Here is a 25,861-nt window from a genome sequence, read left to right as displayed (position 1 = left end):
TCCAGTTGAGAAGGAGGGGGAGTGATAGAACAGCTCTGGTGGGCACCTGGCATCCAGCCAGGGTTAACCCATCACAATGCCATTAAATAAAACATTTCTACTTAATGAGAGGCCACCTGTCTGGGTTTCACACTCTCTGCATCAGAATGGTATTTGAACAATCAGAATGACCTGTATTAAATTTCTAAAATAGGAAGCTGAAGTACGAGGGCTAGTGCCTCGCCAGAGCTGCCCTGTGCAAGAGAAGCTGTTCTCCTTGGGAGGACGTGGCAGAGGGTCCTGACACATTTCATCTGCTCTAACAGTGCTTCTCTGTATGCCCAATGCTTTTTGAGTCCTGCTAAGATGTTAATTTCAAAAATATCTTATACCACTTGGGTTAGTCATTCTTTCCCTATTTTTTGTATGGATTTGAAGGAAAGTTCCCCTCAAATTAAACCTAAATGGAGCTAATCCTACAATCAGATATATGACTACACTTCGTCCTCTTCCTGCACTGAGCACAAAGAGATTGATGTGGAATTTCTGCAGTTTGTATTCTAGATTTCCTACTAAGGAAGGTGAATTACCAAACCACATAACAACTCAGACTTGTAAACCATTTCCTGACTCTCATCTGTCGCTGCGAGAGAGGGATGCATCACACACACTACCGACAGCGTCATGGTGAACCACCGCTCACCCACAGCCCCGAGGACTCATGCTGGAAATACTCGAGCACACACACATGGAGTTACTAACCGGACTGGCATTGCCACAGCCAGCCAGGTAACTACGGCAGCTCCGACGATGCTGTGCCACCTTTCTGCACACCGGTCGTTGATCCCATGCTGGCTCTGATTCAACAGCACGTAACGGGCAGAATGAGCGGACATCAAAGCCAGCATCGGAAATGTGGTTTCTGAGACAGAAGTGCCCGAGCTAGATTGTTGTGGGGATCTGCAGATTTGCCTTAAAAGCGGGGCTCAGTGGTACCGCCTCACACTCCCCCCAACTCAATTATCCCCGGGTCTCTTCATCACTTAACCAGACTGTCGGAAAAAGGGGGCTCATCTGCGGGATGATCCACTGTCACTCGGCTCCGTTTGATGACGGGGCTGGAAGATTTGTCTTCCAACAGGCGACCTGCCTGCTCTGAAGGCGAGGGCTGGAGCTGGGGCCAGCTGGAGTTTTCCACTGCCATAGCTGCCGTACCAGCACTGCGGGGGCACCGAGCTATGGCAGCAGGCTGGAAACGCCATTTTAAAACCATCTGAAATTATTATTTCACAATTGTTTTGTGTTTTTAATAGAAGTGCTAACGGCTCCTCGGGGGGGGGAGATGTCTGGGTGCCACTGGGTGTCCCCAGGACAGGGCAGGCGGGAGAGGATGGGGGAGAGGAGAGGGGCTGGGGGGATGAAGAGAGGGGCCGTGGGGATGAGGAGAGGGGCCAGTGGATGAGAAGGGCTGAGGGCTGAGGAGAGGGGCCGGGGGATGAGAAGGGATGAGGAGAGGGGCTGGGGGATGAGGAGAAGGGCCATGGGGATGAGAAGGGATGAGGGATGAGGAGAGGGGCAGTGGGGATGAGGAGAAGGGCCATGGGGATGAGGAGAGGGGCAGTGGGGATGAGAAGGGATGAGGAGAGGGGCAGTGGGGATGAGGAGAGGAGCAGTGTGGATGAGGAGAAGGGCCATGAGGATGAGGAGAAGGGCCATGGGGATGAGGAGAGGGGCCATGGGATGAGAAGGGATGAGGAGAGAGGCCCGGGGATGAGAAGGGGGCCGTGGGGAAGAGCCGGAGCGGGGTTTGCTCATGGCTGCCCCCTTTCCCGCCTCGCCTACACACGGCCCGTGGCAGAAACGGAGAACCGAAGAAGAAGAGCGGGCGGAGGACCCGGGGGAAGCGACGCGGCCGCTCCAATCCGCGGGGCCTCCGGCGGCCGGGGTCGGCGGGGGGGGGCGGTAGCGAGCCCGGGCCGGGGCGGGCGGGCGGGGCCGCCATTACCGGGGCGTGGCGGCGGGCGCGGTGGCTGCCGGGGCGCGGGAACGGCGGCGGCGGCAGCAGCGGCGAGCTGAGGTGACCGGGCTGGGGGAGCGGGGCAGGCGGCGGGCTCGGGGGTTCGGCGGTGGGTAGGGAGGGGAAGGGCCGCCCCCGCCGCGGTGCCATCGCCTCTCCCTGGAAAATGTCCCACCCCCGCTGCAGCGCGGGGCTCCGGGTGGGAAACTCCCGCTGCCCACCTCTGCCCCGGCGGCGGGGTTTCTCCGGGAAATGCCCTTTTGCCGCCCGGTCCCGTCCCCCCCCCCCCCCCCCCCACCGCTGCCGCCCGCCTCCAACCGCAGCGGTGGCCTGGCGGGGCCGAGCCCCGCTGGGCCTCCCCTGAGGAGGCAGCTGGGCCCGGGGGAGGGCAGGGGAGAGCCGTGAGGGGAGAGTGGGAGCGCACCGAGCAACGCTCTTTCGGCCATAGGAAACATACCTGAAATACACATACATAAACGCTTGAAATACACGTGTTTACCGCGGGTCAGTAGGGGCCTTAGGGTAGGAGTTGTCTCCATCAGTTACCCCAGCCCGTGGGAGCTCCCACCCGTGCACAGGCCTTGGGCCCTGCCTGCGAAGTCTCCTGCTTTTTTGTTTGGTTGTTTTTTTTCTCTTCCCCCTCATATCAAGACAAAGGTAATGCTGGGTGTCCCATTCAAATTGGAACGCGGCCCTGTGAGAAACAGAGGCGGTGGGGAAGCTGGCACAGTGTTGGGTATTGCAGGACGACAGTGGATTTTTAAAGGGGAAAAAATATCGGGGCCTCTGTTGCGTGGGGGGCGTTCTGAAAGCATGTGCGTGGGTTTTGTGATGTGGAATAAAGGGTTATTTTGGGTTATTTTTTGGTTTTGATTTAATGATAAATAGTATGGCACTTCTCTTAACCTGGAGTTGATTAGCTTCTCAGTTTAAAACAAATGAGTTTTTGCCTTCATATGTTCTGTGCCTTGAGCCATGACTGAAGAGCCTTAGCTGTGTTTTTAAAGCTGTTCATCATATTTTGTGCTTGTATAGATGTGTTGTCAGCTTTCAGTGATATGCTGTGATTTTTGCCTTCTAGATTTTTCACGAAGCTTTATTTTACAGGATTTATAACGTTTACACTTCTGACTTTGGGAGAGAAGACCTTCTGCAGAAATGTCGAAGATTGAGAAGATGAGTATCCTCGGAGTGAGGAGCTTTGGGGTAGAGGATAAAGACAAACAAATTATCACTTTCTTTCATCCGTTAACTATTTTGGTGGGACCAAATGGTGCAGGAAAAACGGTAAGGCTTACTGTATGTTTGGTTTTGAACTGTAAATAGGTCTGAAAGGCCTCAAAATATGAATAATGATTTACAGAAAGGTATTAATAATATCGCAGAAATCTTGCTGTTCACTGTAAATATTGTGTTGTTTAGCATTATTAGAGATCTGCTTTCATGGCTGGATTTTGCAGAGCTCTGGCTGATATTTTTCATAGGAAATTGATCCAGATCCTGATTAAAACTGATTTTGCAAAGTACCATAGTCTCATGATACTTAAAAAATAAAATGTTATTTCTTATTTCTCTCTCCTCACATATTTAACTCACTTGTAAATATTTGGGCTGTTACTGGTTTTGCCTGTAGTCCATCTTGTTTATTCTAAATTGCCATTATAACTGTATACTTATTTCTGTTTTCTTAGACTATCATTGAATGTCTTAAATACATATCCACTGGAGATTTTCCTCCTGGCACCAAAGGGAACTCATTTGTTCATGATCCAAAGGTAAAAGTCATGGTGACTAGATTTAATGTGTGTTCACTCCTAAGTAAAAATACTTAACTGTGCTCAGGGTTGTGATGAAGACAGGGATGTTCAGGTTCTAGGCAGACATGAGCTGACTGTATTGTTTCAGGAATAACGGAGAGTTGGGGGAGATTAGAACATTACCTACAGCTGGGAAGGCACATATTCATTTGGACATTGCGAAGAATTTCCCTTATTCAGTTTTTTTGTTTCTATTAAAGGTTGCCAATGAAACAGATGTTAGAGCTCAGATTCGATTACAGTTTCGTGATGTAAACGGAGAGCTCGTAGCTGTCCAGCGATCCATGGTCTGTACCCAGAAAGGCAAGAAAACAGAATTTAAAACACTTGAATCTGTCATTACTAGAACAAAGTAAGTTGTCACTTTTTTTTTTTTTCCTTACTTTGGCATGAAGATCGCTTTGGGTTTTGTATATTTTTAAGTATAAAAGAGAAAACTTCATAATGTATTCCTTGAAGTAGCTACCAGTGCTTTTAGATTAAAGCTATGTAGTTTCATCACTTTATCTATTAGTTGATTCAAAAATCCTACGTTTGACAGCCACTACTTTAAGAACTACTTATATCTGTTAACTTGCATTTATTTGAAAATTGTATTAATAATGATATGGTTTGAAAGTAGCATTGTGTGGAGTATGTAGGTTTTACTTTCTTTAGCACCATTTTCAGTTTCAGATCATTGTTGGCCCATGTTTAACTCCAATCTCCACTATTTAAGAGTCATATTCACTTAACTTCATTCAAGATTGGTTTTGCTCTCTCTGGTGATTCTGCATAGTTTTAAAATGTGTAACAGTCTTGACTACAAATATTGACAGTGCTGAATGCATGTGTTGAACAAGGTAATTAAATGTTTAAAAATGGTTACTCATTAAGTTTTTGAGTCGGTACGTTACAATGAGGTTATACTGTTAAAAATGCAGTTTACTTCTTTTAAAAGAACTTGCTAGTAACTTCTTTGCGGATTTTCTTTATCTGTGCTACATAGGCATGGCGAGAAGGTCAGTCTCAGTTCCAAGTGTGCAGAAATTGATCGAGAGATGATCAGTGCCCTTGGTGTTTCCAAATCGGTGATTAACAATGTCATTTTCTGCCACCAAGAAGAATCCAACTGGCCATTAAGTGAAGGGAAGGCCCTGAAGCAAAAATTTGATGAGATCTTTTCAGCAACAAGGTTTTTCTCTTTACTGTAGTTAAATAAAAAATAAGTAAGAAAATGTCTTCTCTCATAATGTAGGTGTTAACAAAAATGTCTAAGGCATTGTTTCATACATCAGTATTGCTATATTGCCAATAGGATCTGAAATTTTGTTGTTTTGGGGTTTTTTTTTAAGGTATATTAAAGCACTCGAAACTCTCCGTCAGGTACGACTGAAGCAAAGCTTGAAAGTAAAAGAGTGCCAGACAGAACTGAAATACCTAAAACAGAATAAAGAAAAAGCACAGGAAATCCAGAATCATCTTAGCAACAGAGAGGCTCAACTGGCTGCTTCTAAGGAGAATGTAAAATCTATTGAGAGTCAACTTGATCCTCTAAAGGTAATTTGCATGACAATTACGTTAAGACTTTAATACAGACTTTAATACAAAACAATACATGAGTACTAAAGAACACAGCAAAATGTGAAAGCTGGACGAATTTCTTGATTAAAATCTTCTGTTGTGTTATCTAATCCTTTGTTCTGAAGCGGAATCAAGCATACCTCAACAAAGCTGGCAGATGGTGGTCTAATCTGTAAACAGTCATTGGAGGTTTAAGAACATAGCTTGTGAAATTCTTGTAGCAGCATTGGGTTTTTGTAGCTTAATTTAAAATCTCTCTTTCTCAAATTTAGCTGGTAACTAAAACTATTATAAACTAACTAAAACAAAAGCTAAACTAACCGTAGAACAATTGATTATGGGATTCATAAGCTGGTGAGATATTTCACTTACAGCATTCTTTTCTTTGCAGAATTCTCTGGCAGCAGTTGAACAGAATCTCATAAAAGTAATGAGGCTAGACAATGATGTAAAAGCCTTGGAGAGCAGGAGGAAGCAGATGGAGAAAGATAATCAAGATTTGCAACAGAAGATGGAAAAGGTTGCCTTTTAAATTCCATGCTGCCATCCTTTCTGTTGAAGAAGCAGTCTGTCTTTTGCTACCCTGTGAACTAAGTATATATTTTATTATGCATTAGATGTTGGTAAAGAACATTTTCATAGCCCGTGTAGCTTGCTTGATATTACCAGATATGGCAAATATGGCTCAATAAAGCTGTATTAGTTTCTATGTAATTTGGGTTAAATTGCTATTTGTAACTTTTCCCTTCACTGTAGACTAGCTTGCCAGGAAGGCAAATACTGACAGAAGTTTTCATAAAAGTGATAATTATTGGTAACAATGCCTTGTGGTGTGCAACTTGAAAATATCTACCTCTCACTGTATGTTGATGGTAGCCAGCACTTGTTTTGACCAGTATGGGATGGCTCTTGACGTTAATACTATTCATCTCCCTGGAGACTTTTTATTTCTTTCTCTTAAAATAAGAAATAATTGTCAGTCTTCTGTTGTGATTGTGACAAGGCATTTAAAACTATTTTGAAAAATGGAAAGAAATTCCTTAATGGTAAAAATTTTAAATTCATTTGTTTTATCAGCCTAAGAAAAATAGTTTTTTCTTTTTCCAGTTTTGCTTGTAGCATATTTAATTTTTCTTAATATGTGTCTTAATATAGAAATTCTGTGTGGGAGGTGTTTATGTCTTATTTCTTGAATTCTGTTACAGTAGACACGATTCTTTCTTAAAACATCATTAATCGGCTTATAAATTAGTTGAAAAGCTACCTTTATTCTGTATTGTATTTGGTGTACAGGTTTTTCAAGGAACAGATGAACAACTAAGGGATAGATACCAGAACCACCAGAGAACAGTGAGGGAGAAGGAGAAGAGATTATCAGACTGTAAGCGTGAATTAGATAGAGCCACTAAAGAATGCCAGAGATTTAACAGTGAGAAATCAGAACTACTTATTGAACGAGGTATTTTAGACTTCATCTGTAACCTTGTATTTATTTTTTAATGTAATTAAGATCTGAAATGGAACTGCTGATAAGAATTTAAGGGATTTGAACTAGACAAAACCCCTGAAATGTGTATGAGTTTGGAGTGGGCTGCACAGTATGGTATGAGACTCTCACAGGTGGACAGATCTTAGCGTTCTTCTCCTGGAGTTTCTAATGTGCACTTGTTGTTCTGAGCTATAATTACAACATGTAGTACCTTTGTTTGTAAACAGACCATTCTTTATAAAGATATTCCAAATAGATAACTTAGGTGGCATAGATCAACATCAGCCTAGCAGTTTACACCACCTTTGTTTTCACTGTCTGTGCTTGTACTGCTTTGGGTGATGAAAATGACTGCTAACCAGATGTGATTGTATAAATGTGTCTTAACCAAGAAAAACGTGAAAGCAGAATGCTTGGCATGCTCAGTGTCTCAGGTTGGGGCTGGGGACTAGTCAGAGGGCTTTAGGATAATATTCTTTCATACATTGTGTATTCTCTTTTCGATGGACTATGGGAATTTCAGTAAAGCTGTAGTAGTTGAGACAGAGTATATGCTTACATAAAATATGTTTGGGCTTTGTTTGTTTATCAGAATAATTTTTAGTGTTTTAAGAGGCTTTCTTTTAAATTCACATTTAATTTCACATTTTAAATGTCACATTTTCTTTTTGTGGAGGTCGTCTTCAACTGCAAGCAGATCGTCACCAAGAACACATCACAATGAGGGATTCATTAATTCAGTCTTTGGCAGCACAGCTGGAATTAGATGGTTTTGAGCGAGCACCTTTTAATGAAAGGCACGTTACCAGTTTTCACAGGTTGTTGAAGGAGAGACAAGAAAGAGATACTGAAGCTGCAAATCGTTTGATGGTAAGGATTTTGTTGGTTTAGTCATGTAGTTAGTATTGGTTATTAGTGTGTTATTGGTCCATACGTGTCTTCATGGTGCTGGGAGGAAGAATGCTGGGGGGGGGGACCGAAGCCATTTTTTTTTCTTCTAGAATTCTTTATTATGGGTTGCCTGAATCTTTCCGTGGAAATTAGTTTTGGAACTAAGAGTGGTCATCAAGTGATCTGAATTGCCAAAGCTATTGAACAGGCAGTTCTTCAGATAGGTTTTTCTCAGCAGCCCTCTCATGCAGGTAGATCACTGACAAGCTGAAAAGCCTGAGGAAGAATTACAGTGGGCAACTGGTTTAAAAATAAGCAACTTTTTGTTGAAGTCATCTTCAAAATGGAGTTGCTCTCGCAGAACACTACCAGTATGATGCATCTGCATTTTCCTGTCGAAATATTTCAGCAGAAAATTTTTGACAAGTTCTAGTTATCTAAGTATCTCAACGTCTTGTATTACAGTGGTAAATATTTGTAAGCTAGTGTGAAGAAGTGTTTTTAAATGTTGTTTTCCTATGAAAAAAATGAGTATATTATTGCTGACTTCTTTCAGAGAGAATTTGCACAAAAAGAAGCAATGAAACAAAAACAGATAGATGAAATAAGAGACAAGAAAACTGGATTAGAAAGAACCATTGACCTGAAATCAGACATTCAAAATAAGAAACAAGCTGAGCTGAAGAATGTAAAATGTGAATTGCAGCAGTTGGAGGGTTTTTCAGACAGAATTCTGGAGTTGGACCAGGAGATTGTCAAGACAGTAAGTTACTGTTATTGAAAAATTTATAGAAGTTTGAAGTAAAAACTTTTGGCTTTATCATTAAAAAAAACCCAAAGAAAACCCTTGACCTTTACTCCATCTGCTGCGTTTTTGCCCTTTTAATACCTTTTTCTATGCTTTGTCTGTTTAGATGGTGCACCCTTTGGGGCAGGGACTATTCACTCTTTGTTTTTGTACAGTGCATGCACAGAATATGCTGATTCTGCTTGGTGACTTATAAATAGGGTAATAGCCACAGCTGGTGATATCATAAGATTAGTCAGCCTTACATTCTTGGGCCAGAAAAATGTGACCTAAAGTGCTATACTACATGTATTTTTCCAGGTAACTTGTCTGTGAGATGGGCTAGTTGGTTATAAGCGTTTTATCTGATGAATTATTATTAAGTTACAAGCATTTTACGTCCCAGTTGAACAGCTGGTTATGCCTTTGTAGCCAAATATTTTATGTTTGTTAGCGGTGTATGAATTCAGTGCTTGACGGTGTTTCTTCTAGACTCCTCACTAGGATAATCCCAAATTTAATGTACAGTAAAAGTACATTACAGAATTTAATGTACAGTAGAGCGGCCAGGTGCCCACCAAAGCTGCTCTATCACTCCCCTCCTCAGCTGGACACGGGAGAAAAATATAACGAAAGGGTCTTCAGTTGAGATAAAGACAAAGAGAGATCTCTCACCAGTTACCATCATGGGCAAAACAGACTTGACTTGCGGAAAATTAATTTAACTTATTACCAATCAGATCAGAGTAGGGTAGTGAGAAATAAAACCAAATTGTAAAACAGGTTCCCCCACCCCTCCCTCCTTCCTGGCTCAACTCCACTCCCGATTTTCTCTACCTCTTCCCCCCCAGTGGCGCAGGGGGATGGGGAATGGGGGCTGGGGTCGGTTCATCACACCTTGTCTCTGCCGCTCCTTCCTCCGCAGGGGGAGGACTCCTCACTCTTCCCCTGCTCCAGCATGGGGTCCCTCCCACAGGAGACAGTCCTCCATGAACTTCTCCAACATGAGTCCTTCCCACAGGCTGCAGTTCTTCACAGACTGCTCCAGCGTGGGCTGCCCGTGGTGTCACAAGCCCTGCCAGCAAACCTGCTCCAGCGTGGGCTTCTCTTTCCACAGGGCCACGGGTCCTGCCAGGAGCCTGCTCCAGCGTGGGCTTCCCACGGGGTCGCAGCCTCCTTCAGGCATCCCCCTGCTGCGGCGTGGGCTCCTCCACGGGCTGCAGGTGGAGATCTGCTCCATCGTGGGCCTCCCTGGGCTGCAGGGGGACAGCCTGCCTCACTATGGTCTTCCCCACAGGCTGCAGGGGAATCTCTGCTCCGGCGCCTGGAGCACCTCCTCCCCCTCCTTCTTCACTGACCTGGGGGTCTGCACAGTTGTTTCTCTCGCATATTCTCACTCCTCCCTCCAGCTGCCATTGCGCAGGGATTTTTCCCCCCTTCTTAAATCTGTTTTCCCAGAGGCACTACCACTATTGCTGCTGGGCTCGGCCTTGGCCAGTGGCGGGTCCGTCTTGGAGCCGGCTGGCACTGGCTCTGTCGGACACAGGGGAAGCTTCTAGCAGCTTCTCATAGAAGCCACCCCTGTAGCCCCCCCAGTACCAAAACCTGCCACGCAAACTCAATACGAGTGAGCCTTCTGAAGCTAAGTCATGTGGTTATGGCTTATGGTAGAAGCATGAGCAACTTGGGGCAGTACTACATTTCAGAACAGTGCATCCAGTATCTGCTTTACTTTTGCCATGCCAACATCACAGCCTTTGTCCTTTTTCGTGTATTCTTTACAAATCCTGTGTCATTCCTGTAACAGCTAACAATACTGCTACCAGGCAGCTTAAGAGCTGTCTTCTGTTTCCTTTAGTTAGAGCTTTATTGATTAGTGTAATTATTTAAGTCTTCTGGGCTTTTATTTTTGTTTAGGAACATGAGCTGGAGAAGGCTGAGAAGAACAGCAATGTAGAAACACTTGAAGTAGAAGTACGAACTCTGCAAAATGAGAAAATAAACCTGGACAAAGCTCTTAGGAAGTTGGATCAAGAGATGGAACAGTTGAATCTACATACCATGACAATTACCCAAATGGAGATGCTGAAGAAAGACAAAGTAATTTTTCTATCATCATCTCATAAGACATGAAATTAATACAGTCCCTTCAAGATTTGTGTATTTTTCAGGTGTTTATCCACAATCATATGTAAAGCTCCTGTCTGACTCCATAGAAGCCATTAACTCCATGAACGCATTGAGTGACATAAACTTGAAGATATGAAAAAATTAATTTAAAATGCTTCATTTCCCCAGGCAGACAAAGAAGAGCAGATCAGAAAAGTAAAATCAAGACATTCTGATGAACTGACATCACTGTTGGGATACTTTCCAAATAAAAACCAACTTGAAGACTGGCTTCATGGCAAAAATAGAAAGATTAATCAGACAAGGGATAATCTTGCTGACCTTAAGTAAGTATTAATTGATTATGTCACCATAAGTATTTATGCAATTATGAATTTAAATGTTAGAAAGGTTAATATGCTTAACATACTTGTTACTTTAATTCATTATTGTTTATTTGGGTATCTGCAAAATCAAAGCATCCTGCAGAATTTATGTAATGTGTAGCTGACATAGTTTGTGCTAGTTAATAAAATCACAACATTTGTAGTATGTCAAAGGCAGCATGAAAAAAGATAGCAAAATATTGTTTTGGAACATCCTTAATTGTTTATACTAATCCTAGCTGAATGAATGTGCTTCCGGGGTGGAAATTGCTGGTCTTCTGACTTTCTTGTAAGTCACAGAGTGGTTAGTGGCTATATCGAGTTCACATGTGATTATCTGTTCCTGATTTCATTTGATTATATAAAACAAGTTGTTAGAAGGAGTAGGTAACATCAGCACACTATGCACTGATACACATTAAACTTCCACAAAAAAAAAAAAACCCAAGATTTTAAGTATAAGAATACTGCATAAATCAAAAGTATGAAACATGAGTAGAAGTATGCTAACATTCTTTGCATAAGAGGTTCAATAATATAAGCAATAATTGCTGTAGGGGAAAAAAGTTGATATTGTATTAGTCTATAAAGTTTTGTATGGCTTTGTCGTTAGAAATTAGTTTCTCGTCAGTAAGCATCTAGAAAACGAAAGGGAATTAAAATTAAATGCTTTATGCTGTACTTAAAGAAATAAAAACTTGACGCTATAGATTTCCTGAAAAATCATTAAAGAAGAACTGGTGAACAGCACTGTAATATCAATTTCAGATTAACTTCCCATGTTTTTGTTTTTGCTTAAACAGTTTGAAATCTTTGGGTTTTTGTAATAAAAGAGTTTATGCATTGATGTTTCAGCAAACGACTGGCATCGGTAGAATATCATAAAACTTATGTCAGTAATGAGCTAAAAAAAAAAGAAGAGCAGTTGTCCCTTCATGAAGCAAAACTTTTTGATGTTTGTGGAAGCCAAGATTTTGACAGTGATCTGAACAAACTTCAGGTTGAAATTGAAAAGAGTTCAAAACAGCGAGGTAAATTTATATATAGCTCTACTTTTTTCCCTAAAGCTTTTTTAAATGTAAGTCACAGATACTGAGACAGTCTGTTGCTTGTGCAGGACAAACAATAGACACAGAAACTGACTTAAGGGAGATTATTACTGAATCTTACTATTTTTTAATAAATTTTCCTTATCTTTACTACTATTTATGTTTTACATTTAAGCAGGATCAGTTGTTTTAATTCTTTCAGCTAATTCTCTTATTATGTGTAAGTGAAGTTTCTGCTTTGGCTTACTGTGTATGTAGATCATGACCTCCTCAAACCTAAGGAAATGCTTTGAGTGCTTGGATCTGCCAGGTGTGAGGACAAGTACAGAACCAGCCGTTTGGTGTGGGTTTGGCCCATAGGGCCTACTACTAACTAAAAGAAAGTAATTTCTGAAGGAAGTACTCACTTCCACCGTTAATTACAGAGGGATGAGCATGGTTTAATAAAACAAACTTGCAGAATAATTCAGGTTGACAAGGACTTGAGGAGGTGATTTAGGGCAACCTGCTGAAAGCAGGGGCAGCACTGAATTCAGACCAGGTCACTTAGGGCCATGTCAGGTTCCTACCGTTGTGATTTTGTGGGTTATAATTTTGTCTTCATTTATGGTAAATACATACCTAGTTTAGAACTGATTATGCACTATTTGTATAACATAAAGTTTTTTGTTTCTTTTTAAACCAGCTGTGCTTGCTGGAGCCACTGCAGTTTATTCACAGTTCATTACACAACTGACAGAGGAGAACCAGTCATGTTGTCCAGTTTGTCAAAGAGTTTTTCAAACAGAGGCCGAACTGCAAGATGTAATCAGTGATCTGCAGTCTAAGCTGCGTCTTGCTCCGGACAAACTGAAGTCAACAGAGTCTGAGCTTAAAAGAAAAGAGAAAAAACGTGATGAAATGATGAGTCTTAAACCACTTAGGTAAAGTACTTAGCAAACCATATTGTTGCAAGCTGTTTTCTTTCAAATGGTTGTTTTTTGATTATTAAAAATAATGCAGACATCAAGGAGGCTTTATTTTAGGGCTAGTTAATTCATTAAAAAAATCTTATTGTGGAGATAAATATTTTGCTAGCATTTGTTCTTTGCTCATTTGGACTTTAATATTAGCTATTTTATATTTTTGGTATTTCTAGTCCTTTGGAGCTTCTCGTGAGAATGAGGCAGAAAAAGTGGTTGTATACTTACTTTTCTACTGATAATTTACGCTATACAGGCACAGTTCCCTTCCTTGTTACTTATCATTGTAATTTAAAATGGACAGGCTGGTTTTGTTGTTACTGAAATGTTTACCTGTTGCCTCCCTCCAAAACATTAACAAATAACACTACACCTAAAGAGTTTTTGTCAAGGGTCCTGTTTTGGTTTTTTTTTTCTTAGTGTATGAACAGCATTAAAAGTAAGACTAGAGTATGCAGGTTTCCTGCCAGTAGTGAAGAGGCTCTAGTCTCAGGAAATTTGCAGACCATTGTTCTGAATTTGGAGAATGTATGTTAGAGGGTAGACCTTTCCTTCACAAGAGGGCACTCTTGTACCATGGATTTAGACCCTCTCATGATCACTTGCTGTAATTAAGTTAAAAACCAAAAGAGATTTTGTCTGCTTGTTTGTTTCATCTCACCTGTCTAAAATGAGGGATGTATTACCTTAGCTGGGTATGTAATATAAGCTTAATTGAATGTGGGCAAGGTTAAGGGGCTACAATTTTGGCTAAATTTAGTCTTCCACTATTAAATCGTATCACAGATTTTGTTACCTTGAATGTCTTGAACTCATGCTGCTGGTTTTGACAAAGGAAATTTTATGGATTTCTATTTTATTTAAGGCGAACTGTAGTTGAACTCCAAGATAGGGACATACCAGACTTGAGGAGCAAGATACAGAATGCAAACAGGGATTTAACAGGCCTGAAGGGTGAGATAGAAGAACAGGAATCACTCTTGCGGACAGCTTTATCTGAGGAGGATGGGGCCAAGGCACGTTTACAGGATATAACACTAATGGAAAGGTACCAGGTATGCTTTGGTAATTTCTTTTAATATATAAAATGATGCTCACTTGCTAGCATTTGAATATGTAGTTATTCAATAATACAACAAAACTTTGAGGTCTTAAGACTATTCAAGAAAAGTAAAAATACTTTAAAAGGCAGCATTACATAGGTGATCTTGGTACTAACAAAACTTGAAGTTTTATGTAATGATTTTTTCTTTTGGGGACCACAATGTCCCTTGAGTTCTCATTCAATTCTGTGCTATAGTAACTGGGAAAAGATGTATAATCCAGAACTTGAGCATAACCACAAGTGTGCCAAAGTGTTTTTCAGTCTTCATAGTCATTATAGCTCAGTGTATTCTCAGTAGCTACTCTGAGTACTTTCTGGAATCTTGTCACATGTGCTTCCTTGTTCTGTGTCATCTGAATATATGGTAAAGGGGAATGGATATCCTACACTTTTTATTATTCTGACGTAGGAGGCCGTTTTGAACAGTCTTGATGCCTTTATTACCAACATAAAATCTTTGCTTGACCAAGAACCATGAGAGGGACAGTTATGCAGAGAACCTGGGGCCAGGCAAAGGACTGAGAGCATTTCATAGGTGGGAGATGGCAGCAACTCCTGAGGCTTCAACAATTCCGTTATCGCAGGGACAGGTAGCACATGTAACTGTTCTGAGGTGGGCTGGGGATGTCAAAAGCCCATCCATCCATATTGACTGATATCCTTTATACCAATTAGGTATTCCAGTTTATAGCAGCCTGTGGGCTGACACAACCTTACTGCTAATGATGTGACATTGCTCCAGCGGAGGAGATAAATTTGAAGGTCTTTTGAGTCATGTGTGCCTCAAGCCCCAAGCTTATTCTTGTGTGCCAAAGATAAAAAATACATTGTTAAACACTAACACAAAAGTAATAGTACTTTCCCTCATACTTTCAGACTGATATTAGGGATGTTGAACGAAAAATTGCTCAGCAGGAGGCTAAGCTGCTAGGGGTCGATTTAAGTAGAACTGTTCTACAAGTAAGCCATGAAAAACAAGAGAAAAAACACTTGTGGGATACAGGTAGGTCATACAAAACTGGTATTTCATTTTTATATTGAAAATAATGTTCCAAACTTCCTGCCATTAAAATTTTAGTTTACTTATTTTACATTCTGAAATAACTGTATTCTAATAGTTTGTTGTTTTGATTTTTGGGGGTCATACTAGCTTAATTTAGAGTTAAATTTTCATAAGGAAGACAATAAATGTTTTTAATAAAAGATTGACTGTTTCATTCTGTGTTTGTTTTCATCTGCAGTTACTGGTAAAATTGAGTTAAATCAAAAACTCAAGCAAGACCAGCAAAATCAGATTCAGCAGCTAAAGAGTGCAGTTAATGAGCTTAAAGCAGAGAAACTTCAGATTTCCAGCAGCATGCAGCATCGTCGACAACTGGAGGAACAAACAGTGGAATTAACCACTGAGGTTCAGTCCTTATGCAGAGAGATCAAGGTAGGAAATACTCTTAATTGTTAACCCTTAGCTTTGTTGTCCTGGCTTGGGCGGGGGGGGGGGGGGGGGGGGGGCGCGGAATAATAAATCTTTAACATTGTCTGTAATCCGAGCAAATAACCACATGACTTTTTTTACCACATGAAAAATTGTTAATCTTTAACAGAATGGGAAAATAAAAAAGGACTTTCTCCAACTACTTTTCAGGAAGCAAAAGAACAGGTATTTCCTTTGAATGCAACTTTAGAAAAACTGCAGCAGGAGAAGGAGGATCTAATGAACAAAAGGACTGCAAGTAATAAAGAAACCCAAGAGAAGGTTTGTTTGCTTTTGGCATAGCTGGGAGATAGGATTATGTATTGGTTTTCAGGCATGGCTGGAAGCCATGGCAATGAGTTCGTTTTTAGGAAACAGTGACTTCAGCAGACGCTCTAGATTGGTGCAACTTTTAGGGAAGAAAAGGAACATAACCAAGTTAGGAGATGAACTCAGTTGTTATTAACCGCTGACAGTCTTGTCAAAAGGCTTCTAGGGACATTTGGCAATATTTAGCGACCAATGGTATTAAAAGCCCTTCCCAATAGATGTAAGAGCAATATTAAGGATGACTGTAACCTGTCCTTGCCAAGAGACAAACCTGTTTTTCTCAGGTGAAGTGGCCTTCTTGTGTAAGCACAAATGAGTGATTTACCGTTTGTTTTGGAAAATATTTTCATAGTAATAAGGAGCGTCTGGATTTCAAAAGCTGAAGGTTTTGTTAGTGAATTAAAGGCAGTTATGATAAGGTATTGTACTTTCACAGTAGTGTTATCCAGTATCTAATCGTTGCTACAGAGCGTATCAGTTCTTGGATATATGACTGCATTTCATTTGAAATCTTTTCCCTGCAGATAAATGGCATAAAAGAGAAAGTTAAGGATATAAACAAGTATGTGAAAGAAATTGAAAACTATATTCAACAAGGAAAAGAAGACTATAAAAAGGTAACCTAAAAAACAGTCCATAAAATTTGACATTAAAAGCACTCTTGTGTTTAAATCTCGAATTTTTTTTTTTTTTTTTATTTCTTTAGCAAAAGGAGTCTGAACTTGATGAAGTAAATTCTCAGTTAGCCGCCTGCGAGAAACAGAAGGAAAAGATAAGTAAGGAGATGGAAATGATTCGACAAGATATTGACACTCAAAAGGTAGATATATTATTTTACAGTAAAGTATATTTTGTGCAGTTGAAATAATTTCTGGTTTTGGTTTAAGTCTGCCTAGGTCCATAGCGGTGCAGAGTTTGTCTCCTCCTAATTTACTTAATCAGTTGTTAGTCAGAATAGCTGCTATACATGCATTAGGCTGAAGAAAGTCTTGAGGTTTGTATATGCAAAAGTAGATACATTGTAAAAAAGTTTTATCTCTTAAGTATCATTTTGTGTTATTTCCAAAAGGGTTAAGTCTGTTGGGATAGTAGCCAGCATTTTCAAAAGTATCTTTGTGTGGAGAATACCTGCCTTCTGAAGTAAGGTACCAAATTGCAGATACCAAAAGTTGCTAGTTACTCCAGATTTTGTCACGTACTTTAAATTCCTGTGTATATATTTCAAATACTGTTTACATTCTCTATAGGAAAGATGTGTTTCCCCATTCTACCCCACCACTTACTGTCTAACTTGTAGAACTGAGATGGGGGACTTTGTTAAATCTCACCCTAAATTACTTGCCCTGTTTGAAACCTTGATTAATATTTGCACACAGGATCACTCTTGTGTTCACCTGTGACAATAAATACTGTAAGTATTATTTCAGATTGAAATATGAAATAATACTGCTGATTTCCATTATACCCTATTTCTAGCACAAGATAAGTTCTCACTGTGATAATTTTCGTTGTTGTCAATTATTTTACGATTGCAGCATGTTTTGGAGTTTTGCAGAACTCATACTTTGTAATTGAGAATCAATATACTGAAACATTATACAACTTCTCACTTTCTGTGGAGATAGATACAGGAAAGGTGGTTAGAGGATAATCTTACTTTGAGGAAACGGAATGAAGAGCTAAAAGAAGTTGAAGACAATATAAAACAACTTGTGAAGGAGATGGGAGAAATGAAAGTCCCGCAAATGAAGAAGTAAGTACCTTCAAAACTGAACAGCATGTTTTGCACAAGAATTCACTGAATATCTGAGTATTATATTCACTGTGTTTTAGTGTGTTTCCTGGCCCACCTTTCTCCCCATTCTTGTAGACCACTTCCTCCTTCAAACTCATGTTTGCGTAATATCCCCATGACGACAACATAAATGACTCGGTGAAATTATATAGTGCTTCTAGCTAGAAATACATATATGTGCATGTCTGCCCATACCTGTACCAATCTAATCTGTTTTTTTAATGACTTCCCCTGCTAAATGCACGTTTAAAAAATAATTCTCTGGATAAGAATGTTTAGTTTTCCATTTCAGTCTGCTCACTTAGGTCTCAGCAGCAAATTTTGTATTTACTTCAGTCATTTAATATTAGTTGCTTTGATAATAAACACTTTCGAAAAGGAATTAGCCCTATGCTGGTTCTTATGTGTGAACTATTTATTTAGTTTTCTAGCGGTTACCTAATTAATTCATCTTATTTTGCTCAGTATCCTAATTTAATTCCACCTACGAAATTCACTGTTTTCTACGTTTCTGCATACAGCACTTTGGTATTTGAACTTGATAACTTGCTTCTCCCTCTCAGAATAGTGATTTGAATATGTTCTTAAGAAACTTAAAATTATTTTTATTTCAATAATTTCTTAATTTCAGTGACGTTAGTACTATGATTTTAACTGTTACAGACTTTATATTTACAATATAATGAGCTACTGTCTAACATAAACTCAAAATCAGAACCCTGATTAAAAAATTGTGAAACATTAAATACAAAAGACTTGTATATCAATTATGGTTTCACAGTGAACAGAAACATTTAGAGGAGAAAATAGAATCTCTGAAAAGAAACCATCATGTTGCACTTGGTCGACAACGTGGATTTGAGGAAGAGATTGTTCGGTTTAAAAAGGAACTTCGAGAGTCACAATTCAAAGATGCAGAGGAAAAGTACAGGGAGATGATGATTGTTATGAGAACAACAGAGCTAGTGAACAAAGATCTGGACCTTTATTACAAGGCTCTTGATAAGTAAGTATTGTCATATGAAGGTAATTCTTAAATGTTTTAGGCTTTTTTACTATTGATAACCTTGATGCAAAAGCAGCTTTCAATTTCAGACTTCTGGAGGTAACTTAGAAATAGTAAATTGATATAATTCTTTGAGATATATAATTATTTCTCTTTATAAAATCAGGCATTTAAATGCTTAGATAACATAACAAGGCACGCCTTTTTAAATAAACTAATGAAAATATACTACAAACTGCACAGGATTGGTAGGATGTAGGAAATTTGTAAGTTAATGTATATAATATACATACAGTAAGTGTATTGATGTTAATAACTGGAGTTTAATATAGTCATAGGTAAGTCCAGTGATCACTATAATTTTATTCCCAATTCTCTGTAGGACCTATTTTCAGTTATGGTTGTACGTGTTAGGACTCATATTTGCAATGCAACAGTTCAAGTCAAGAGATAATAGTGAGTGAACCCAACACATCACCCACCTGTACCTTCTGTGCTGAATTCTTGGTCTGAAGTAATCTTTTGCTGTGTTGCCTGTACTGGTTAGAGAATGTCCAGGCGATAAACACATTCAATAATAGTGAGTGAACCCAACACATCACCCACCTGTACCTTCTGTGCTGAATTCTTGGTCTGAAGTAGTCTTTTGCTGTGTTGCCTGTACCGGTTAGAGAATGTCCAGGCGATAAACACATTCAACTTTGGTTTTCATAGGAAAACATGTGGACAAGCCAGTGGAGCTGCAGGCTGTTCCTCTGTCGCTATTCCTCTGTAGCTTTTTTTTCCGCTTGAAAGCATTTTTAGGAAGCTTTAGTACGTGTGTCTCCCAAAACTGCTGATGGTTTTCCTTTCTTCCTGTAATTTTGATGGTTTTTGAGAGAAGTAGAGGAAAGTATTACAGGATACGCAATGCATAATTGGGAGAATGTGTTTCGTAAAAGTCTCTCTCACATGTTATCTCAAAATACATAAACTCCACAGTACAAGTTTAGGAAAAGTGAAATCTCTGTTTAAATCCTTCCTTATTAACCCAGGTCTTTCTTGCATAGTCTCTCATACTACTTTCATTTCTATAGCAGTATATTTTAGCATCTTCTGGTTGTATCTTAACATGGATAAGATATGTCAGGTAGATTTCTTGTTCCCCATGATGATCTTCTCAGGTAAACAATTGTGTTTTCATTAAAGAATATTACAATATAGAGGGGTTTTTTTCTCCTTTTCCAGTGGGGGTCATTTTGTGCTTATATTAGAGAAGGCAAGATCAAAAGAAACATGTCTTGCATTTGATGGAAAGTGTAGTAAACTTTGTGATAGTTTCTGCTTCCTCTGGAAGCTTGTTTTCTAGTCTTGGACTGACTGCAAAAATAGCATCTCAAAATTTGTAAACATGTACAAAGTAAAACATATGGCTCCATTAAAAAACCCTGTATGTTCAATTATAATGACTGAATTGCAGTGAGCTATTGCAACTTCATGGACAATGGGGAATGATCTTGGAATCAGTGGATACGTTTCAGGAAATCTGAAACTGGTGCTCAGTGACAGAAAGATAAATTGAATAGTCAGAACAAAAAAGAGAAAGAAAGAAAGAAACATTTTGGCCACTGTATGAATTCCCAATGGGCCCATGTCTTGAATATAGTATGGAATTTTGGTCTCCTGTATTTAAAAGGGTCTAGGAGCGCTGGAAAAAGGAGCACAGAAGAGCAATAATGTGGTTGAGGGTACAGCATAACAGTCAAGAAGTGAAACTACATAGATGAGAACTCTCCAAGTTGAAAAGACTGTCTAGAGGAACCCTGTTTTAAGCAGTTTTAATGATAAAATAAATAAAATTAAACATAATACCAGAATGTAAGCTAATCCAAAATTTATTTTGTGGAGATCTAAATTGTTTAGAGCATATATAATTCTCCCCTTTCAGCTTAAATGGAAATGCACTCCAAGAATTTCCCTTTTAGAATTCAGAATCTTTTTGTGTGGTATCAAATCATCTATTGTTTCTATTTAAGGCAAAACAGGAAATCAGTCTTGTAATTTCAAGAAAAATAGATAAGCATCACTTATTGGTAATCGTCTGAAAAATCGGTGAGACGAAACGTTAACTCTAATGGCCAGAGATTGAAAGCTGTTATCTGTAGCTGGGAAGACCAACATTTTGGGTGTTCTGTGCTATAGTTGATCTTTATTGACTTAATATTTAGAGGTTTATGATAAATATTGGTGAGGAATGCATTCTTGGGTTTAAGTAAGTAAATAGTTGAAAACACTTTCCTCTTTCTTCAGACTTAACAAACCCTATGAGAGTTGATACTTAAGCATTCCCCAGAACAGGTGGAAATAATTCCTGTAAGAGGGGAGAAAGGAAGAGTATATGTAACCGTCCATTTCAGAAGTATATTTTATTTCCACCATATGTTTTTTGAAAGAAGACATTGGCATGAATTGAGCAAGCATTTTTTTCATTACAGAGTACTTTTTCTTTAAAAAGCCAAGTTAGACATGTAGCATCCTGTCCTTTCTTGAATGCTTTCATAAGGAATCATCTGTAATTGATCTGAAGTCATGTCGATATATTAATTGGGGAAATTAAATTGGAAATTATTAATGACATCCTATGTTACTCTTGCTGCTGAAGAAAAAGGTAGCTCTAGTCATAACATCTGTTTGGGTAATTATAAATCATATTCTCGATACAGAATTCTTTGAGGAAAATTCGCAGGCTCTCCTTTCCTACTGAGACCCAGTTATCTGCACTGTTGGGGGACTGTGCCAATGAGTAACACTACTGTTGCTTTGAAAGTCTTAACATCAGATTTGTCTTCTTGGTGTCAGTCTGAAAATACACCTCACACACAAATTACAAATCTCTTAAAAAGTCAGGTAAACTTGCTCTCCATTGAGTGACTGAATGCAAATCTTTTTGTCTTCATTACTCTCCTACTTCTTGAGACACAGCTGTTTGTGAGAGTAGAATTATTTACACAATAGAGTGTGTTTCATCTTTAGATACTTACATGTTCAAAATGAACTGGTGCTTTCTAGTACATTTCTAGTAAAATATTTAGGGAATGGAAAAGGAGCTGCTGCCGTCCTTAAAGCTCTTGTAGTCCATAGCAGTCCATGGCTGCACCTATAACAATTTGCACTTTTTGTTGTTGTTCTTTAGAGCAATAATGACATTTCATAGCATGAAGATGGAAGAAATCAACAAAATAATTCGTGACCTTTGGCGAAGCACCTACAGAGGACAAGGTATGTAATTTTTTGTAGTTTTGCCCATACGTATCCATTTGATATTGAGCAGTGCATACTGAAAAGTGTTTGTTCAAAATATTGAAAATCCAGGATCTGAAAACAGTTGGCTCCATTCTAAAGGCTACATCTGTTGGTCACCACTGTGATCTTTATTACACATTATGTAGTTAGTTACAGGATAGATAGAGGTAATTTTCCCTTTTCTATGTTTTCCAAAGTTACGGTTTCCTTGAGACAGGGGAACTGCATGAGTTCATTCCTTCAATTTTGGAAAAATTAATTTCAAAGACGTATCTATTAGTGGGAGTTCTGAAGAGAATTTTTGATGGTTACTGCATATTATACCTCTCAGCTCTGTTTAATCCTATGATATCTTTAAAGATTTTTGATAATGTGAAAACTGTCTCCTTCCCATTTTCAGATATTGAATATATAGAAATCCGTTCTGATGCAGATGAGAATGTCTCAGCCTCTGATAAAAGAAGAAGTTACAATTATAGAGTAGTAATGATAAAGGGAGATACAGCACTGGATATGCGAGGAAGATGTAGTGCTGGGCAAAAGGTAATAGCATCTTTTAGTACGCAGTAAAGAGGATTCTGAAAACTGACTCAGGTGAATGCAAAAGAGTAATGCATTCTGAAGTGACCCTGAAGAACAGGCGGCTCCAACTCTGATTTACAGTTCTGTACAACTTCCCTTCACCATATCTGGTGCTGACAGTATGCAATACATGATTCTGAAACCTGTTTTGCCAAAATCCATTGTTTCAGTTGGGGACCGATCTGAGTTCCTGCAGGAGAGAAGGGTTCAACTTCCCTCTCTCCTCAAGTTGAAATCCTCCTAGTCTGTCTCTTGCTAGTTACCACTAAGGTTCCCATAGCTTTGGGTCTATTGACTTGCTCCCATATTTTTGCCTTCCTGAGGACTGGCCCTTGGTCTTCTTTTCACAACTGCGTCTACCTCTAAGTGTGATGAGACCTCTTTTTCTCCAAGTTATGCTACTCTCCCATGCTGCTGAATATAACCTTTCAGTTGATGTCACCAAATATCATACCGTGCCACACTTTCAGGCATTGCATTTCATTCTGTCTGGTCGGTGTCAGCCAGCAGCTCTGCAGTCTGGCCATTCAGCTGTCTCAGTACTTTAATAATGCACACTGGCCAAGTGGCCTGATATCACACCTGCCTTGAAGGTACCAGTGATCAGAGGTTTGTCATAGTTAACGACTTCTTTCACATGTTGGGGCTTGAGAGTTGTTTCCACCTGTCTGTTATGTTACGACAGAGCATCTAAAATATTCCTAAGCAAGAGAAAAGAACCGGCCTTGTCAATCAGCTTCCAAAATCGCCATCTGTACTTTTTTTTTTCTTTTTTTTTTTTAAGAAGGGCTGAGGTATGGAAAAAAAACCATAATGCTTGTAGCCATCTGACAATTGGCATATCGGTTATGCAGCTTGGGCAACCAAACCTACCTGCAGTATTACAGCAGGAAGCTCTGCTTCTTCCTTAGATGAACCATTTCCACTAGAACAAGTGATCTTCCTAAATGCAGAGATAGTAGAAAGGGACAAAAATACAGCCAAGGCTGCTCTTATTTCTTCCCTGCTGGAACGCTTTCTGCCTGTCCTTTGTGCCTGCTGCACTGTAAATAGACCTGGAGAGCTCTCCCCAACACTTAAGTCTGTCTGTGCAAGATGCCAGTGACAACCTAGCCCAAGGACACTGCAGTTTTATGAGGGAGATATGTTCTCCTTCCTCTTCTGCAGTGGGAGCTGGAGCTTTCTGGCTCCCTTTCTTCTGCAGTAGCTGAAAGGGTTATGATGGCAACAGATTTAGATCTCTTTGATGTTGAGGAAGAATTGCCATTATCTGAAGGAACAAACTGCCTACTTCCTTGCCTCCAGAGTAGCAGTTCCCACTTTGTTGCTTACTCCATTGGCAGCCAGGCCTTGTCCACAACCAGATATTACAGACAATAGTAGAAAACGAAATCAAGGAATCGAACAAAATGATACACAGTACTTTTAAGTGCGTACAGCAATAGAATAATGAAAGGGTATTTCATGAGGAGATGAATACTGTATTGTTGCTTGAGTATGAAAAACACTGTCAAATTAATTCCCACATGAGTGTAGATGTGTACTTGGTTTTGAAAATTCCATACTAATTCGGGGGGAAATCCCAATCTTATAAAACAGCAGTATAGGCAAAAAATGTGTCCTCTCCTAAAGTAGTCTAGGGTGTTACGTTTGAGTCCTATGTAAATGAGAGTGAAACTTGTTCACAGTTTCTTAGCTTATATTCTGAGAATTCTTTGATCATGAACTGCGATGCCAGCAGTCGTGATAATTGGAAAGTATTTTTGGCAGCACAGTTTCCATCGAGTGTTCTGTAGTTTTCACTAGTTCAGGAGATCTAATAACAATATGGTTAGGCATGTTAATACAAAACTAACATGTAAGGTGGTAAATCCTACTATCTTCAGTTTTAGTAAGTAGTCAGGAGTTCAGTAACTCAAACTTAGTGGTACACGTACAAATTTCCACCATCCCCGCTGCAGTAGGGGTAATGCACGTGGCAATGTCATAGCATCTTTACCGCAGAATGGAATCCTTACTTCCAATATCTCCTGAATTTTGAGTATTTGACTTCTCTGATGTTTTTCCAAAGGTATTTTGTAGAATGGGTCTTTCAATTCAAACTTGAAGTTTTAATGTAGTTTTTCAGTAACTAATTAGCTATTGTCATTTTGTGAACTGTCAGCACATAGTTATGTAAACTTTAGTCACGGTTTGTAATAGCATTAAAAATAGCACATTACATGTAGTTCCTCTATAAACACTTCAAAGAGTGAGATTTTGGTGTGGATTTTTTTTTTTTTCCCTTAGGTGCTTGCTTCTCTTATTATTCGTCTTGCTCTAGCAGAAACATTCTGTCTCAACTGTGGCATATTGGCACTAGATGAGCCTACTACCAATCTTGATCGAGAAAACATAGAGTCTCTTGCACATGCCCTGATGGAGTAAGTGATCTCTTCTTGTGAAGCTTAAAGATGGATTATTTTCAAATGTTAATAGTAGTCGGCAGAAGTGAATTATATTTTAAGATGGCATATCTTTGTTGGCATCTGCAAATATACATGAAAAGTAGTAGCTTTAGATTCCCTATCCTTTATCTGGAAGAGGAAAAATATTTCTTAAATAATTTGGGGATTTTTTTACGTGGGTAAAGAGAGTTGCTAATCTGCATTAGATTGCCTGACAGTTCCTGTCATTTGTTGTCAATAGTTAAATATTTTTGTACTGTGTATTTACTAGTTCTATAAAATTAGAATGCGATTTAGATAAACATACACTAAGTAATATCTCTTTGTAGGATAATAAAAAGCCGCTCACAACAGCGTAACTTTCAGCTTCTGGTGATAACTCATGATGAAGATTTTGTTGAACTTCTGGGCCGTTCTGAATACGTGGAAACATTCTACAGGATAAAGAAGAACATTGACCAGTGCTCTGAGATCATGAAATGCAGCGTCAGCTCCCTAGGCTCATACATTCATTAGAATTTCAAGTAATTTACGTATTATAGACTGGCTTAGCTGCCTAACTTGATAGAGCTCAAATGAAGGCATTCCTATCATATACTACTGAAGATTTGTAATAATTTTAGCTAGAATCTGAAACTATTAGACTTTTAAACTTCCTCTCTTTCTATGCATTTCTGTGCCTGGGTTTAAGGATCGCCATGATTTGGAAGAATTGAAATGAATACAACACGGTTAACTTTTACATGTATTTTATGCTTTAAAAGTGAAAATAAAGTTGCGATGTTCTTTGTGTA

At 39.3% G+C, this 25,861-nt stretch overlaps 1 protein-coding gene across 1 annotated transcript; it reads left to right on the top strand.

The window, feature by feature from the left end:
- The first annotated feature begins 2,029 nt into the window (after positions 1–2,029).
- On the top strand, positions 2,030–25,861 carry RAD50 (RAD50 double strand break repair protein). The gene is made up of 26 exons (XM_052816691.1): positions 2,030–2,056; positions 3,104–3,283; positions 3,688–3,771; positions 4,014–4,165; positions 4,802–4,987; positions 5,148–5,352; positions 5,768–5,896; positions 6,670–6,835; positions 7,542–7,735; positions 8,313–8,519; positions 10,461–10,643; positions 10,842–10,999; positions 11,894–12,069; positions 12,773–13,010; positions 13,915–14,104; positions 15,031–15,157; positions 15,396–15,589; positions 15,797–15,907; positions 16,480–16,572; positions 16,662–16,775; positions 17,581–17,708; positions 18,532–18,756; positions 21,929–22,014; positions 22,439–22,581; positions 24,910–25,043; positions 25,397–25,861. The coding sequence occupies exons 2-26, from the start codon at positions 3,155–3,157 to the stop codon at positions 25,581–25,583; spliced, it is 3,939 nt and encodes a 1,312-aa protein (XP_052672651.1). The 5' UTR covers positions 2,030–2,056; positions 3,104–3,154; the 3' UTR covers positions 25,584–25,861.

This window comes from Harpia harpyja, chromosome 20, assembly GCF_026419915.1.
Source record: "Harpia harpyja isolate bHarHar1 chromosome 20, bHarHar1 primary haplotype, whole genome shotgun sequence".
NCBI classification, from domain to species: Eukaryota; Metazoa; Chordata; class Aves; order Accipitriformes; family Accipitridae; genus Harpia; species Harpia harpyja.
This window is presented reverse-complemented; position numbering and strand designations above follow the sequence as displayed.

Bases quoted from the DNA above. Each gene is read 5' to 3' on its own strand.
- RAD50 (XM_052816691.1), top strand. From the start codon at position 3,155: ATGTCGAAGATTGAGAAGATGAGTATCCTCGGAGTGAGGAGCTTTGGG. The intron at 6,836-7,541 runs GTATTTTAGACT...CTTTTTGTGGAG, and splicing joins AGAACTACTTATTGAACGAG to GTCGTCTTCAACTGCAAGCA. The intron at 25,044-25,396 runs GTAAGTGATCTC...ATCTCTTTGTAG, and splicing joins CTTGCACATGCCCTGATGGA to GATAATAAAAAGCCGCTCAC.